At 44.3% G+C, this 13,818-nt stretch overlaps 1 protein-coding gene across 1 annotated transcript in view; it reads right to left on the reverse strand.

The window, feature by feature from the left end:
• FIP1L1 (factor interacting with PAPOLA and CPSF1) overlaps positions 1 to 13,818 on the reverse strand; it is a 520,306-nt gene that overhangs the window by 71,584 nt on the left and 434,904 nt on the right. Inside the window, exon 13 of the mRNA XM_085642102.1 lies at positions 12,123 to 12,178. Coding sequence (XP_085498228.1) covers positions 12,123 to 12,178 — 56 coding nt within the window. The remainder of the gene's footprint in view (positions 1 to 12,122; positions 12,179 to 13,818) is intronic.

Genomic DNA, 13,818 nt, shown 5'->3' on the forward strand with positions numbered 1-13,818 from the left:
TATTCACAGATCGAGCATATATATGCGAGAACAGATAGAGTTCATTTTCTCGTAAGGAACACCTTTTTGTTTTATAAATCTGGGAGTTCAATATGTAGTGCAAAAATGCCACAAAATATGGTAGAACACATTACATAACCAGTATATATGTATAAAACCATTAAAAAAGGACAAGAACATTACATACAAAGAAAGAGGAGTGATTATTTAAAATCACATGTGTAATATATGAGGCTGGCTAAAATGGCAGCCATGTTGAACCATGTTCAAACCAAGAGTTTTTACAGTTAGTATGAACATAGTACAATCGATAACCACAAAAACGTTTAACAAATGCATTGGGTTCAGATATTATCAATGATTTCAAATGCTATTCAACTGATATTTCCAAATCTTTAGCTACACTATTTACTTTCTATATGCACCTGTTTTTGAGTAATGAAAGGATGCAATAGTTCTCCTTGAAGTGAACCTTTCATCTCTTTCTAAATGTTTTTGTTGTATGTAATGATTAACCAAGTGGGCATGTACAGTGAGACATCGGATGTGTGATTGATTACGACTCTCCTGTGTAGTTTTGCCAATATAAGGTAGTTCATTCACATTGGGCATTGGATGCAGAAATTAATTTTTTTGCATGGCAGTTAGATTACAAAAATCAAACCATTAATGGTAAAGGTTTTCAAAACAAGGCCACCGTCACAAGACATACTCTATCAACATCAGTAATGTCCAATTATTGGTGGTAGGTGCAGACTTTGTTGAATGGAAACTTGGATTGGTTTATAGTAAGCTAAGACTAGTCTATCTTTGAAATGAGTGCCAGGTTTGAAAGCAAACATGGGATTGTTAAGAAACAGTGTGTCACTGCTGAGCAAGTTCCTGTATTTAAAAACTACTTTTTTGATCTGATTTGATAGGGTGCCAAAAGCAGAGACACACACACAAATCTAACAAGTTACTTACCTTTGTTTAATACTAATTTTAATAGAGACTATCTAGCCACAGATCCCTCACATTTTGAATATTCCCCAGGCATTAAGACTGGATCCGGAAACATTTCAACAGTGCCTTTGTGCACAGGTAGGTTGCTCGGAGCCCACATAGGTGGCACTCCAGCATGGCTGATGTCAGTTTCTTTTGAGTGTTTCTCCAGAATCAAAACCCCAAAAGCAAATTGATTTATCCAGTGTGCAGATTCCTAGACTTGGAATCCGATTAATGGATAGAGTTCAATCACAGAACGGAAAGAATGGGAGTGTGGGTGAGGAATCTGTAGCTAGAAAGAGTCTCTGCCAGAAAGAGTATTAACAAAGGAATAAACTTGTTGGTCTAACAGAGACTTTTAGCCACCGATTCTTCACCTTTTATATAGATATCATAGTAGTACCTATTTGGAGGTGGGTATGTGGCAGGACTCTAATCAGAAAGTCTTGCAGGGCCGAGCGGGCAAAATGTCCCTCTCGGTGAACTGGACTGTCCAGGCAATAATGATTTGTGAATGTATAGAGTGATGTCCATGTAGCTGCCTGGCAAATGTCCAGCACAGGGACTCGGCATGACAAGTAGTGGTAGCAGCTTTGGTCCTGGTAGAATGAGCAAATCGTCCTTACAGATGCTGCTTTTTGGTCAGTGCGTAGCAGATCTCAAGGCAGAGCACGATCCAGTGGGAAATGCTTCTCTTCTGCACCACCTTGTCTTTTTTTGCTCCTGAGAACCCCACAAGGAGCTGATCGTCCACGTGCTGTTCTTTGGTACGATCTATGTGAAAGCTCAGAGCTCTCCGGGTCCAACTGATGTGGTCTCTCCTCCACCTCCTCCTCCTTAAAAGGGTGAGGCAAAGCATAGGACACCAGCAAGGTGATGTTCTGACCAACGAGGAACGGCCAGAGGTAATCAATGTGATAACACAGATATAAAAGATAAGCTCATGCTGCACCTATGGATATATTAGTGTTCATTATACAGTAAACCTGTTAAGTTTCCTGTGAGCAAGAAAGTAGCCAGGAATAGCAAAACCCCTTAGGCTCGATTGCCAATTTCCTTGCCATATTGTCAATAAGATATGCCAGGTGTTTGGCGGTTTAAGACTTTTGGCCGCGAAAAACGGTTTTGTGTAGCTACTTACTGTAAATATTTCCTTGATGTTTTTCTGGAATCTTATAAAAAAATCTTACTTCCAACTTCTGACCACCAAAGTAGATTTTGTCAGTCTTATTTTCTCTTTATTGGGTAACTACAGTAATTGACGACATACGGTTTCCACCTCAATAGCTTGTTTGCATACCAACTATCATCAAAATCAGCTATGTGATTTTTCTCTAAGAACCTTGTTGGTTTTGATTAGTTTCATGTAGATTGCCCAAAAAAAAACAAAGTAAAAGTTTACATTTAAGAACTGCTCATAGTCCCTAGTAAAAAGCAAAATGTAGAGTAAGTTAAGTTTTCTTACTTTGATTATTTTTCTTTAAGAGTCTCGAATTTATGTTCATATGGGACTATCAAAGAGACTGCTCAATCACAGCAAAGAGAAAACATCTTTTAATTCAGTAGTGCGTAAGGTTCACTGATGAAATAAGTTCTGTAGGTTGTCTAACCTTGCCATTATCATTAAATAACTAGTCTGAGGCCCACTGTGATTCTTCAGCGGCCACTACTGGGCTCTTCTTCCAACATGATCAGCACTCCTAGAAAACCCTACCAGGCTACTCCAAAGAGTAGCTCCCCAGCTACCTGTCAGTAACTCTCCAGTGTGCAGCCCAGACTACTAAATTAGAAGCTTTTGTTTGGTTGAATTAATATATGTATACTAAAATTGAAAAGTGTGTATTTAATATGAAAATGCATGTATTTTCAGAACCTATAATTTACAAAATATATTTAAAGTGGATATCTGAATGTCAACTCCTGCAGCACTGGGAGACTTTTACTAATATTAGTACCTTGGCGCCAGGGGGCATTGCAGCTGAGGCTGTTCTGCATTACCCTTGTAGAGGCATTCCAAATTGACTAAGACTTTTTTATATTACTGCTGGCAATTCTGCATTAAGGCGATCATGGCCTGTTATCTTGCACACGGTAGCCACTAATATAATCTTGTCTGACGTGTACAACACTAATAACATTAGTAGCTAAGGATGATTTTGATTGAACATAAGTTGCTCTTGTTAGTGAAGAGGTTGGAAACCCTGCCTAGTCATTTCATGTGATTGATAGATTAAAAAAAACAAACACAGGCAATTTGAACAGTGGTATGTGTTTTGTTGCCGTTCCTGTCTCCTGATTGTGCTGCGTCTACAAGATGAGGTTTTGCAGCGTGAATCTTTCTGGATTCACTATGCTGTGCATTATTCCGCGATCTTGTGGTTGGGTCCGGATTCGTAGTCTTTTCTTTGTTTTTTGTTTTTTTGTAGCCCAGGTGGGCGGCGACGACCCACCATTTGGTGCACCTCCCGTGACGTCGTCGTGCTTCCTGAGGAAGTCCCACCTTTGGGGCGCCATCTTCAGATTCTTTTTTCCTCCGTTGGGTCTGGATCGTCATCGGGAAGCTCCAGAATTACAATCGAAGGAAGAAGAAAGAAAAGCGAGTTTCGTCGATAAATACTACGAAGTTATCACAGGAAAGGAAGAGATTTCATCAGGAGCGCGAAGAAAGGAGGTTCAGCGCCTTTTTCTTCGACGACCTTGGAGAATGCGCACTCAGAGGCCCTGAGCGCAATGGACAAGACGCCATTCAAGTTCTGCCCAAACTGCCACCACAAGTTCGCGCAGAAGGACCAGCATCCGGTCTGCAACCTCTGCCTACCGGTCGAACACCAGAGTAAGGACTGCAACGCCTGCTCAGCCTTCGCGCCGAAGACGCTCCGGGTGAGAGATCGGCAGAGAAGAGCCAACGCCAGCATGGATGGCAAGGGTAAGGCCCCGTCGCTCTACGATCTGGGCCTCTCCACGGACGATGAGGACAACGTCGCCGAGACAGCCGAAAACTTCACGGTCGTAGAGACCGACAAGAAAAAAGAAGACGAGGTAAGAGAATCGTCGAGCGCAAAACAGAAAATACCTCGAAAACACGAGGGTGACTCGAGAAAATCAGAGTCAAAGTCCACGAAGGGAGCCCCGGCGCCGAAAACATCGATGACCAAAGGGGGAACCATGGACAAGAGGCCGAGCGGATCCTTCGAAAAGGACTACCTGGTGCCGAAAGACGCCGAAAAGCAAGGGTCGTCGAAGACAACCCAGGAAACGGGGCGATCGACGCAGAAAGAACGGTCGACGTCGACGCAAGTTTCGTCGAAAAGACCCGCGGTCGACGCCGAAAGCATCTCCGAGATGGAGAAAAAGAAGAGGCGGCTCGAGGCCGAAATGGAGAACATCCTTCAAAGGAAGAAGGAGTTCGACGCCAAGATGAAGGAAGTCAAGATTCCAACTGTTACATCGACGGACGTCGTCGAAGTCGAGGACGAATTCGACACAGAGGGCCTGACGAGGGATCTCGAAGAGGAAGACGAGACCTATTAGGACGGCGAAGCCGAGGAAGATGACCAGCAGTCGTTCTACGGCTCAGCGCCATCTACCAGCCACGACATCGAATGGCAGGATCTCGACACCGAAAACCCGGAGGAGCCCGTGGACACGTACCCTTCGAGGCCTTCGCCACCCGACATCGGGGTGTACAATATGGTGGTCAGGAGCGCAGCGACAGCCTTCGGCGTCAAACTCGACGAAGAGAAGCCGAAAGCCGATTTTCTCCTCGAGACCCTGCTCCCCATCCAGACGAGGAGCCAGTTCCTCCCCATGCTACAAAGTGTGATGAATCAGGGGAGAGAAGCCTTCAAGGAACCAGCGACCTGCCGGTCGATCACGCCCAGGACTGAGAAGAAGTATAAGCACTCTTCCCTGGACCCCCCTTACATCAAAGGTAGCGTGACCGCCGACTCCATCATAGCTTCCACGGCCAGGAGAAGGGCCAACGTACCAGCAACTTCGGGCCCACCACCTGATAAAGAGAGCAGGAGTATAGACCTCACAGGAAGAAAAGTCGAGAGGAACGCCGCAATGCACTGACGCAATGCACTGGCGCATGGCGAATTCCAATGCACTCCTCAATAGACACCAGTACCAGCACTGGGACGAGATGGGGGAGCTAGTAAAGCACCTCCCTGAAGAATACCGCCAGAGAGCCTCACATCTGGTGGACGAAGGCAAAAACATCGCCAACTCCTGTATAAAGACGGCGTTGGACGGGGCAGAGACTTCAGCAAGACTCATGGCGATAGGGGTCACTGAGAGAAGGCATGCATGGCTAAGAATCTCGGGATTCAAACCGGAGGTGCAGAACAACATCCTTAGCACCCCCTTCAACGGAGAGACACTGTTCGGAGCAACAGTAGACGAGAAGCTCACCCAGCTGAAAAAAGAAAACGAAACGGCGAGGTCCATGGGGGCCCTACAGCTGAGGGGAATGAGGCGAGGCAATCCCTTGAGGAGACCCTACGGTAGGGGAGGAAGCCAGCAGGGGGCGTCGCACCAGACGTTCCAGCAGGGTCAGCAGGGTGAAAGTCACGGACAAGGTCAACAGAAGCAAAACTGGCAGTACCAACCGCGGGGCCAGTCCTTTCGCGGGAGAGGGAACGGACGTGGCCAGAGGAGGTGACCAGTCCTCATCAAAGTGACTCAGCACGCAAGAGGACGCCTACCCTCGACATGCCCCCAAGGGTGAGGCGCAAAACAGTAACATGGGGGGGGGGGAGAAAAGGATCAAAAGCCTACGAGCATACAACACCAGTAGGCGGAAGACTGAGGTTCTACCTTCAGGAGTGGCGGCGTATAACCACAGACAAGTGGATACTGAACATCATGCAGTACGGATACTGCGTAGATTTGGAGAAAAAACCGCCAAACAGGAAGCCAAAGGGAAGGCAGAGATCGGCTCAAGAACTGGCCCTACTCAGAGAAGAAACACGGAAACTTCTAGAAAAGAGAGCCATAGAGGCAGTGCCGTTCAGAGAACGCAACAAGGGGGTCTACTCAAACTACTTCGTGGTCCCGAAAGTAGACGGGAACCTCAGACCCATCCTGGACCTGCGGTACCTAAACAAGTTCATCAGAACGCAAAGGTTCAAAATGACTTCTCTGCAGGAGGTACTGCCCCAAATAAGAGACGGGGACTTCATGGTCACCGTGGACCTCAAGGATGCCTACCTGCACATCCCAATAAACAGAAGACACAAGGGCCTTCTAAGGTTCAACATCGACCAGGAACACTACCAGTTCACAACCCTGGCCTTCGGATTAAAATCGGCGCCAAGGGTTTTTACAAAATGCCTGTCGGCGGTCGTGGCCCACCTACGAAGGCAGGGAATACACGTCTACCCCTACTTAGACGACTGGCTGGTCAAGGCAAACTCACGCGAGAAGTGCGAGAGGCACGCAAAACGCGTAACAGACACTCTCACGAATCTGGGGTTCTCGATTCACTGGGGGAAGTCATCGCGGGAACCGGAGCAGGTGAAGATTTTCCTGGGGGCAAAAATCAACTCCCTGAACAGTACAGTGGTGCCCAGCGACAGGAGGACAGATGCCCTGCTGAAGGAGACGCGGCTCTACCAGAAGGGGCGAGCTCTGACAGTGAGGTCAGTGAGCAAGATGATGGGGATGATGGCGTCGTGTATCCAGCTGGTGCCGAATGTACGCCTGCACATGAGACCAATCCAGGAATGGCTACAACAGCAATGGTCACAAGCAAACGGAAGTTGGGAGGATCTAGTGGTTGTTACGCACGCAGTGCAGGAGGAGATAACTTGGTGGAACAGAGACAACATGACAGCAGGGAGAAGCCTGACACCACCAAACCCAACAATGACCATTACCACGGACGCATCGCAAAAGGGGTGGGGAGCGCACATGGACAACCTCAGAGTGAGGGGTCTGTGGGCTCCAGCAGATGCGGTTCGCCATATCAATTACCTCGAGTTGAAAACAATCCTGCTAGCCCTGAAGGCATTCCAGAGGCACCTGTACAACCAGAGGGTGTTGGTTCAAACGGACAACACCACGGCAATGTTCTACATCAACAAACAAGGGGGAACACAGTCGTTCCCTCTCTCCTCTCTGGCTCAGGAGATTTGGAGATGGGCCATACCTCTCAGGATAGATCTACTGGCAATTCACCTACTGGGGAAAGACAATGTGGAGGCAGACTGGCTAAGCAGGCAGACCTCGGCATCGCACGAGTGGGAGCTCAATGGCCAGGAAACGGAGAAGCTTTTCCGGAGATGGGGAACTCCCAAAATAGACCTATTTGCAACACCCCAAAATGCCAAAGCTTCGCGTCCAGGCAACCAGATCAGCAATCCCTGGGAAATGCCCTATGGATAAGCTGGTCGAGGACATTTGCCTACGCCTTTCCACCGATACCCCTGTTGCACAGAGTGCTCGACAAGTGCAGAACCAGCAACATGACTCTGATCCTAGTGGCTCCGCAGTGGGCAAGGCAGACATGGTTCTCACAAATTCAAGAAATGGCACAAGGCAATCCATACAGGTTCGAGAGGAGAAAGGACCTGCTCTCAATGCAAAACGGAGAGGTCCTGCATCCAGAGCCAGAGACCCTCAACCTGGCGGCATGGCTCCTGAAGACCTAGAGTTCGCACACCTAAGATTGCCGCCGAGCACTATGCGAGTGCTACGGGAGGCAAAGAAACCAACTACACGAAAATGCTACAGCGCAAAATGGAAGAGATTCACTGTGTTGTGCAGGAAGAAGGGCCTGCAAAACAGAATGACAAGAGACTCAACAGTACTGAGGTACCTCACACACCTTCTAAAGAGTAACCTCTGCTCGAGCTCCCTAAGGGTACACCTAGCGGCGATCGTTGCATACACCAGAGGTGAAAAGGGTGGAAGTTTCTTCACTTCGCAGGTGGTGAAGAGATTCATGGAAGGGGCAAAAAGAATGGCCCCTCCGAAAAGGTTGCCGCCGCCGGCATGGAATCTAAACGTAGTTCTAACAGAGCTCATGAAGGCACCGTTTGAACCCATTCACAAGGCCACACTGCAAATGTTGACAATGAAAACGGCCTTTCTAGTGGCCATCACCTCACTTCGCAGAGTGAGCGAGCTTCAAGCACTAACACTACAGGAACCCTACATTCAGATTCACAAGGACAGGGTAGTCCTGAGGACGGACCCACACTTCATGCCCAAAGTGGTGTCGGCGTTCCACATGAATCAGAGTATTCAGATACCAAGTTTCTTCCAAAACCCGACTTCAAACGCAGAAAAGGCCCCGCACACCCTCGACGCAAGAAGAGCGGTGATGCACTACATTGAGAAAACCAAGGATCTCAGGAAGTCGAAGCAGCTGTTTGTGTCCTTTGCCACTAGCTTCATGGGTAGGCCAGTGACTAAGGGCACCATCGCTAGATGGATTGCCCTCACTATTGAATTCTGCCACAAACAGGCTGGACAGGAGCTAGCGGAGGGGCCTCAGGCTCACTCCACAAGGAAGAAGGGGGCCACCGTTGCCTTCCTGGCGAACACGCCCATCCAGGACATATGTCTCGCGGCAACTTGGGCATCTGTGCACACGTTCACGAAACACTACTGCGTGGACATTCAGATGAACAAGGAAGCACAGGTTGGACAGAAAGTGCTTCAACACATTTTCAACGACCAACGCTCATCTACCACCCAGCCGCCACAAAATTAGGAAAACCGCTACAAAGTCTATGCACAGCATAGTGAATCCAGAAAGATTCACGCTGCAAAACGAATAGTTTCTTACCTGTCGGTGCAGTTTTGCAGCTTGAAGATCTTTCTGGATTCACTAGCGAACCCACCCACCTCCGCCAGGAAGATGAGGCTGGAGGAAGAGGGGGTAAAATGGAAAAGATCAAAAGGAATGAAAACGTACAGAAAAATGGACAAGAAAGATTAATCAATCGCCTAGGGTTTAAAAAAAAAAAAAAAAAAAAAAAGGGGGAAAAGAAAAAAGAACCCGAAGATGGCGCCCCAAAGGTGGGACTTCCGCAGGAAGCACGACGACGTCACGGGAGGTGCACCAAATGGTGGGTCGTCGCCGCCCACCTGGGCTACAAAAAAAAAAAAAAAAAAGAAAAGACTACGAATCCGGACCCAACCACAAGATCGCGGAATAATGCACAGCATAGTGAATCCAGAAAGATCTTCAAGCTGCAAAACTACACCGACAGGTAAGAAACTATTCGTTTTTCAATATCCACCTTCTGTCTTTGGTTCCTTTTGCTGGGCTAAAGTTGCCTGTCTCTTCTTGGTGTTCCGAAAACACCAGGCCATAACTGTATTGTATTGTAATTGCATCGACATAGTGCTTCCTACCCCTCACAAGGCGCTGGATTGCATTATGGGTAGCAGCACGCTACTCCAGAACCGAAGGTTAGTGGTAAATCCAGAGGTTACTAGAAGTAATTGTGTGCTCTCAAAAAACATGACATTCCACGCATTTATCCCATTTTCTCTGAGGTAGATTAAATTATTAGGAGTTAGACATGATCACTAGTGTATGTTACGAGGCAGGGCCTGCCTTTTTTTGTTTTCTCTTACTGCTGCTTCAGGATATGCAGTGCTGTCACTTGTTGCACTAATTCTAGCAGAATGTTTTTTGGTTGTGCTGGGCTGGGTACACATACACTTCAAATTAATCTCCTGAAAGCATCACAGGAGCCTCAAAACTAGGCCCGGACGAAATTTCATGAGCTCACCCCTAATCTTCGCCTTTTCGCATCACAACTGTCACCCAAAATACCTGAGATTACACCATCATGGCGCGTCCCGTAATAGCATAAAAATTCCTACTATGGGAACACAGTACAAAGTCGAAGGAACCTAACACGAGAGGCTGCTGTTTCCATCATGCGCAATTTTTTCCTTTCTTTAAGTTGCACACTCCCTCCAAAAATGGAAGCAAAGGCACATTTTGTGTTGAAAATGGATGAAAATGCCGAAGCCTACATTTTGTACAATAAACGTAATATTGTGTAATTGTTAGGACATGCAGCATAATCTGTGCAAAGGAAATTATACGAATTTCCTCTAGGCCTACACAAGATCGAACTGCATTATATTCTAAATACATCTAATGGCGGGCACTTAGCGCTGTACAGGACGTGGAGACAACCACCTGGCACTGACAGATTGCTATTTCATAACACAGTTACACAAGTACATGAGTCTCTGAGATAAAAGCAAGCATTCCAACCACCCCATTTTGCATTTCTCAGTAATTCAAAATCAGGCCCTCTATTGAGTTTTTGGAATAAACACCCACGAGGACATTTAAAGTCCCCCTTTTTTAGTACATATATCGCTATATTCCTACAAACAGTGGCACGTGTTAACTCCCTATAGAGTGTGATTCATACTTTGCTACATTATCATTAATGGTTCTCATTGAGTATCACGAAGTGTTTATTTTATTAGTAATGTCCATTATTATTGTGTTTTTGTCCTTAGATTGCCCCGACGAAGGGACGTGTCTGTCCCGAAATGCATTGGGCTCATCTTTTCTCTCTTATGTATCAAACTGAATGAACCAAAAATGTATTTTGTTTATCTACTGATATAAGTGTACTAGTTTGTGGATATACTACAAATGATGTGTTTTGTTCATGAAATGATCCACAAGTATATGTGTATTTACATTCTACATATATGAATCAATATATGTCTTTTGAACTTAATTGATTTGTTTGAGTACTTTGTACAAGTTAAGGTGTCTAATAACCAAGGGTCACAGCTACCCCTAGCACAGTGACAACTACCGCATGGTCAGATGTCAAACAGTGCCAGGAAGACAAACGCGTTACTGAATAAATAAACTTTAAAACAATAAAGGAGTTTGAGGCTTAGAAACAGCTTAACTCTGGGTCTGCGCACTTTTTGGCTTTTCAGACATCCACACATCCTATTTAAGGATTGATCACTTATTAATTAGCTACAACTTTAAGGAACAAAGGAAAAAGGCTTCATATCAATTTCAGTCAAATTCCAGACCTGTAGCTCCAGGATTACATATTTGGGCACATAGGAAATGTCTAATATTTAGCAAAATATTCATGAAAAATTCCTGTGACATATTCAAATAGCGAGATAAGCATTAGCTGGCCTTGTAGCACGCAATAAGTTTCAAATAGCTTAGTGTGGAGAGACAACTTCTAGCTCGCCTCAAGAATAAGGCAGAAAGCCTGTTGAACCCTTTATAAAATGTGAATTAATCACAACAGACTTTCCCTTACTATGTAAGGATGTAAGTTAAAAGCTGAAAAAAAATCAATCCTTCATTCAGGTCAAAAAATATAAGAATGAAACAAGACTCTTTGTAGGCAAAACAGTAAAGGCACAACAACTTGTTTTGGAAAAAGAAAGTGATTTTCTGGATACCATAGCTCATTCTAAACCTTCCAAATAGTATCGAAAATGCCCTGCCGAACTACTTCCAAAAAGTTGCTTTTAAAAGCGGTACGTAGTAACAAAATTAGAAATGATCGGGACTATGCAATTCAAATGCATGTATTTTTTTTAAGAGAAAAAGTTTTGTATTTAAATTAATGCATTTAACAAACACGTGTTAATTCTTTTTTCGTGCAGGTAAGAAACCAGGCATCAATCGATTCCCAAAACCAGCATACATTTATTACAATGTGCCCTGTGCAGGCCCGCTGCTTTGCTGAATGTAAATGCCAAAGATTTGCAAGGGCAAATCACACAAACACACTTTTACTCACCAACATCAATTCTGACAGGGTCAACTTTATGCTAGTACAAAATTGAGAGATAACTGGGAAGTGACACTGGTCTCAGCAAGATGAAAATATTCAACAAAGGACTAGTAGTGACTCTTTCCCTTGAAGTCTAAAAGGCTTTAAATAATTTTTTCAGAGGACCTCGGAAAGATGGTATTCAGAACTAACTAAAGCAAATGGAATTTAGACTATAATGTGATTATCATGTCTAAAAACAATGTTTGGTCTTTAGAAACAGAGTAAAGACTAGATTGCTTCCCTGTGGCATGTCTATGTTATGTACAGAATACATTTAAAACAACTACAACACAATTTGAATTATTCCAGTATTTGTGTACTCACCACCACCATATGGAAATGCGGGACCGGATCGACCATCATATCCAGAGCCATGGCCACTGTTTTAAAAGAAGAACATTACGCTTTCAACTTGACACAAACTGAGCACACTTATAGACTTTAGTAAAAATAGATTGGATCAGTGGACAAGTCTACCTAAAATATTTGTCAAGATTTAAACATTTCTCTTCTCTACAGATTATTAGTTTCAGGGGAGTGTAAAAGTAATCCTGAAAATTAACTATATTTATTTGAGACAGACCTGTATTTATTTTTTTAAGTTATTAAACTTAGGGCAGAGCTTAAAGGAGCAGCTGAGGGCTAGCAGAAATATTTACTTGTTTGGAGAGTATCTCAAACTTGAAGTGTGGTACTTAGAATGGTATGGTGTAGGTGCCTGAGAGGACATATAGAAATAAGCATGTGATGGGGGATCAAATCGTGTAATTCAGAGAGCACAATGTAGGGGGGGGGGGTTCATATTTACATGAAACCAATTCATACAAGTTACCATAAACAATGTGAGATAAAGTCAGTTACCTAAATTCACACCATTTCTAGCCAAGCGCGGACACCAAGAATAGAACCCATATATTTAGATTTTATTGGTCAACACCACATTCCTTTAATAACTGTGTACATAAATATGTTTATTTCAAATTCCTAGGAATCATTGTGCTGTTATACTAAGCAACTGAAACTCGCTAGGTAGCTATAGAGATCAGACTACTGTATTCCTTAAAGCATAAACATGAAGGGCCATAGATTTTAAAGGAAGGGGAGGTTGATAGGTCAGTTTCTTAGTTTGCGATCAGAACTTTTGCATTTGCAAATATGTGATCGAAAATGTGATCTAATAAAGTAAACTACTCACTTCTGTTTCATGTGTCCATGGCTAGTTACTCATTTCATTTACAGAAATAAGTAAATAACTTTATAAAACTGTCAATTAAGCTACATTAGAAAGGGGCTACTTGAATTCGCTTAGATGTGACATGTTTTCAAATAAGCTACAGAAATGCAACCACTGATCCAAAAGCTGCTCCTTCAAGCGTATCACCATCCTTCAATAATCAAGATTATGAAAACTGAAAAGACGTTACAAACAAGGGGACTATAAATGAAATGAAGCAAAGTTGTGTAAGGTCAAATATGTGGTCAAACATGCGATGAAGAATTCGTTTTTCATGAGGAATGGCACTTCTTTTCTCAAAACCAGTCGGATAGCACATTATAATGTCAAACCTTTACCCCAGCAAACTACAAAACCTTAGACCAATTTACAACCTCCGTTCCCAGGAAAAGCTATTAAGAAAGCAGCTGTCTCAACTCCATACCCACGTCTCCAAAAACAAACCTTCTCAATAATTTCCAGTCTGGATTCCGTTCCAAACACAGCACAGAGATAGCCACAATTCAAGTACTGGATGACGCTCAAAATCCTTGATGATGAGGATGCATGCCTGCTGGTACTGCTCGATCTCTCAGCAGATTTAAATACCCTTAACTACCAGCATATCATACACATTCTATCCTCAAGAAATGGATTCAAACAGAGCCGTGAATTGGTTCCAATCCTTTCCAACCTCAAGATCAAAGTCAGTTAAACTGAATTTGATAAAGTCACCCAAAATACTCGCCAAAGGGATGTCCCTCAAGGTTCTATCCTCTGACCGTGTCTATTCAACTTTTAAATGGA

This window comes from Triturus cristatus, chromosome 2_2 (genome assembly GCF_964204655.1).
Source record: "Triturus cristatus chromosome 2_2, aTriCri1.1, whole genome shotgun sequence".
NCBI lineage: Eukaryota > Metazoa > Chordata > Amphibia > Caudata > Salamandridae > Triturus > Triturus cristatus.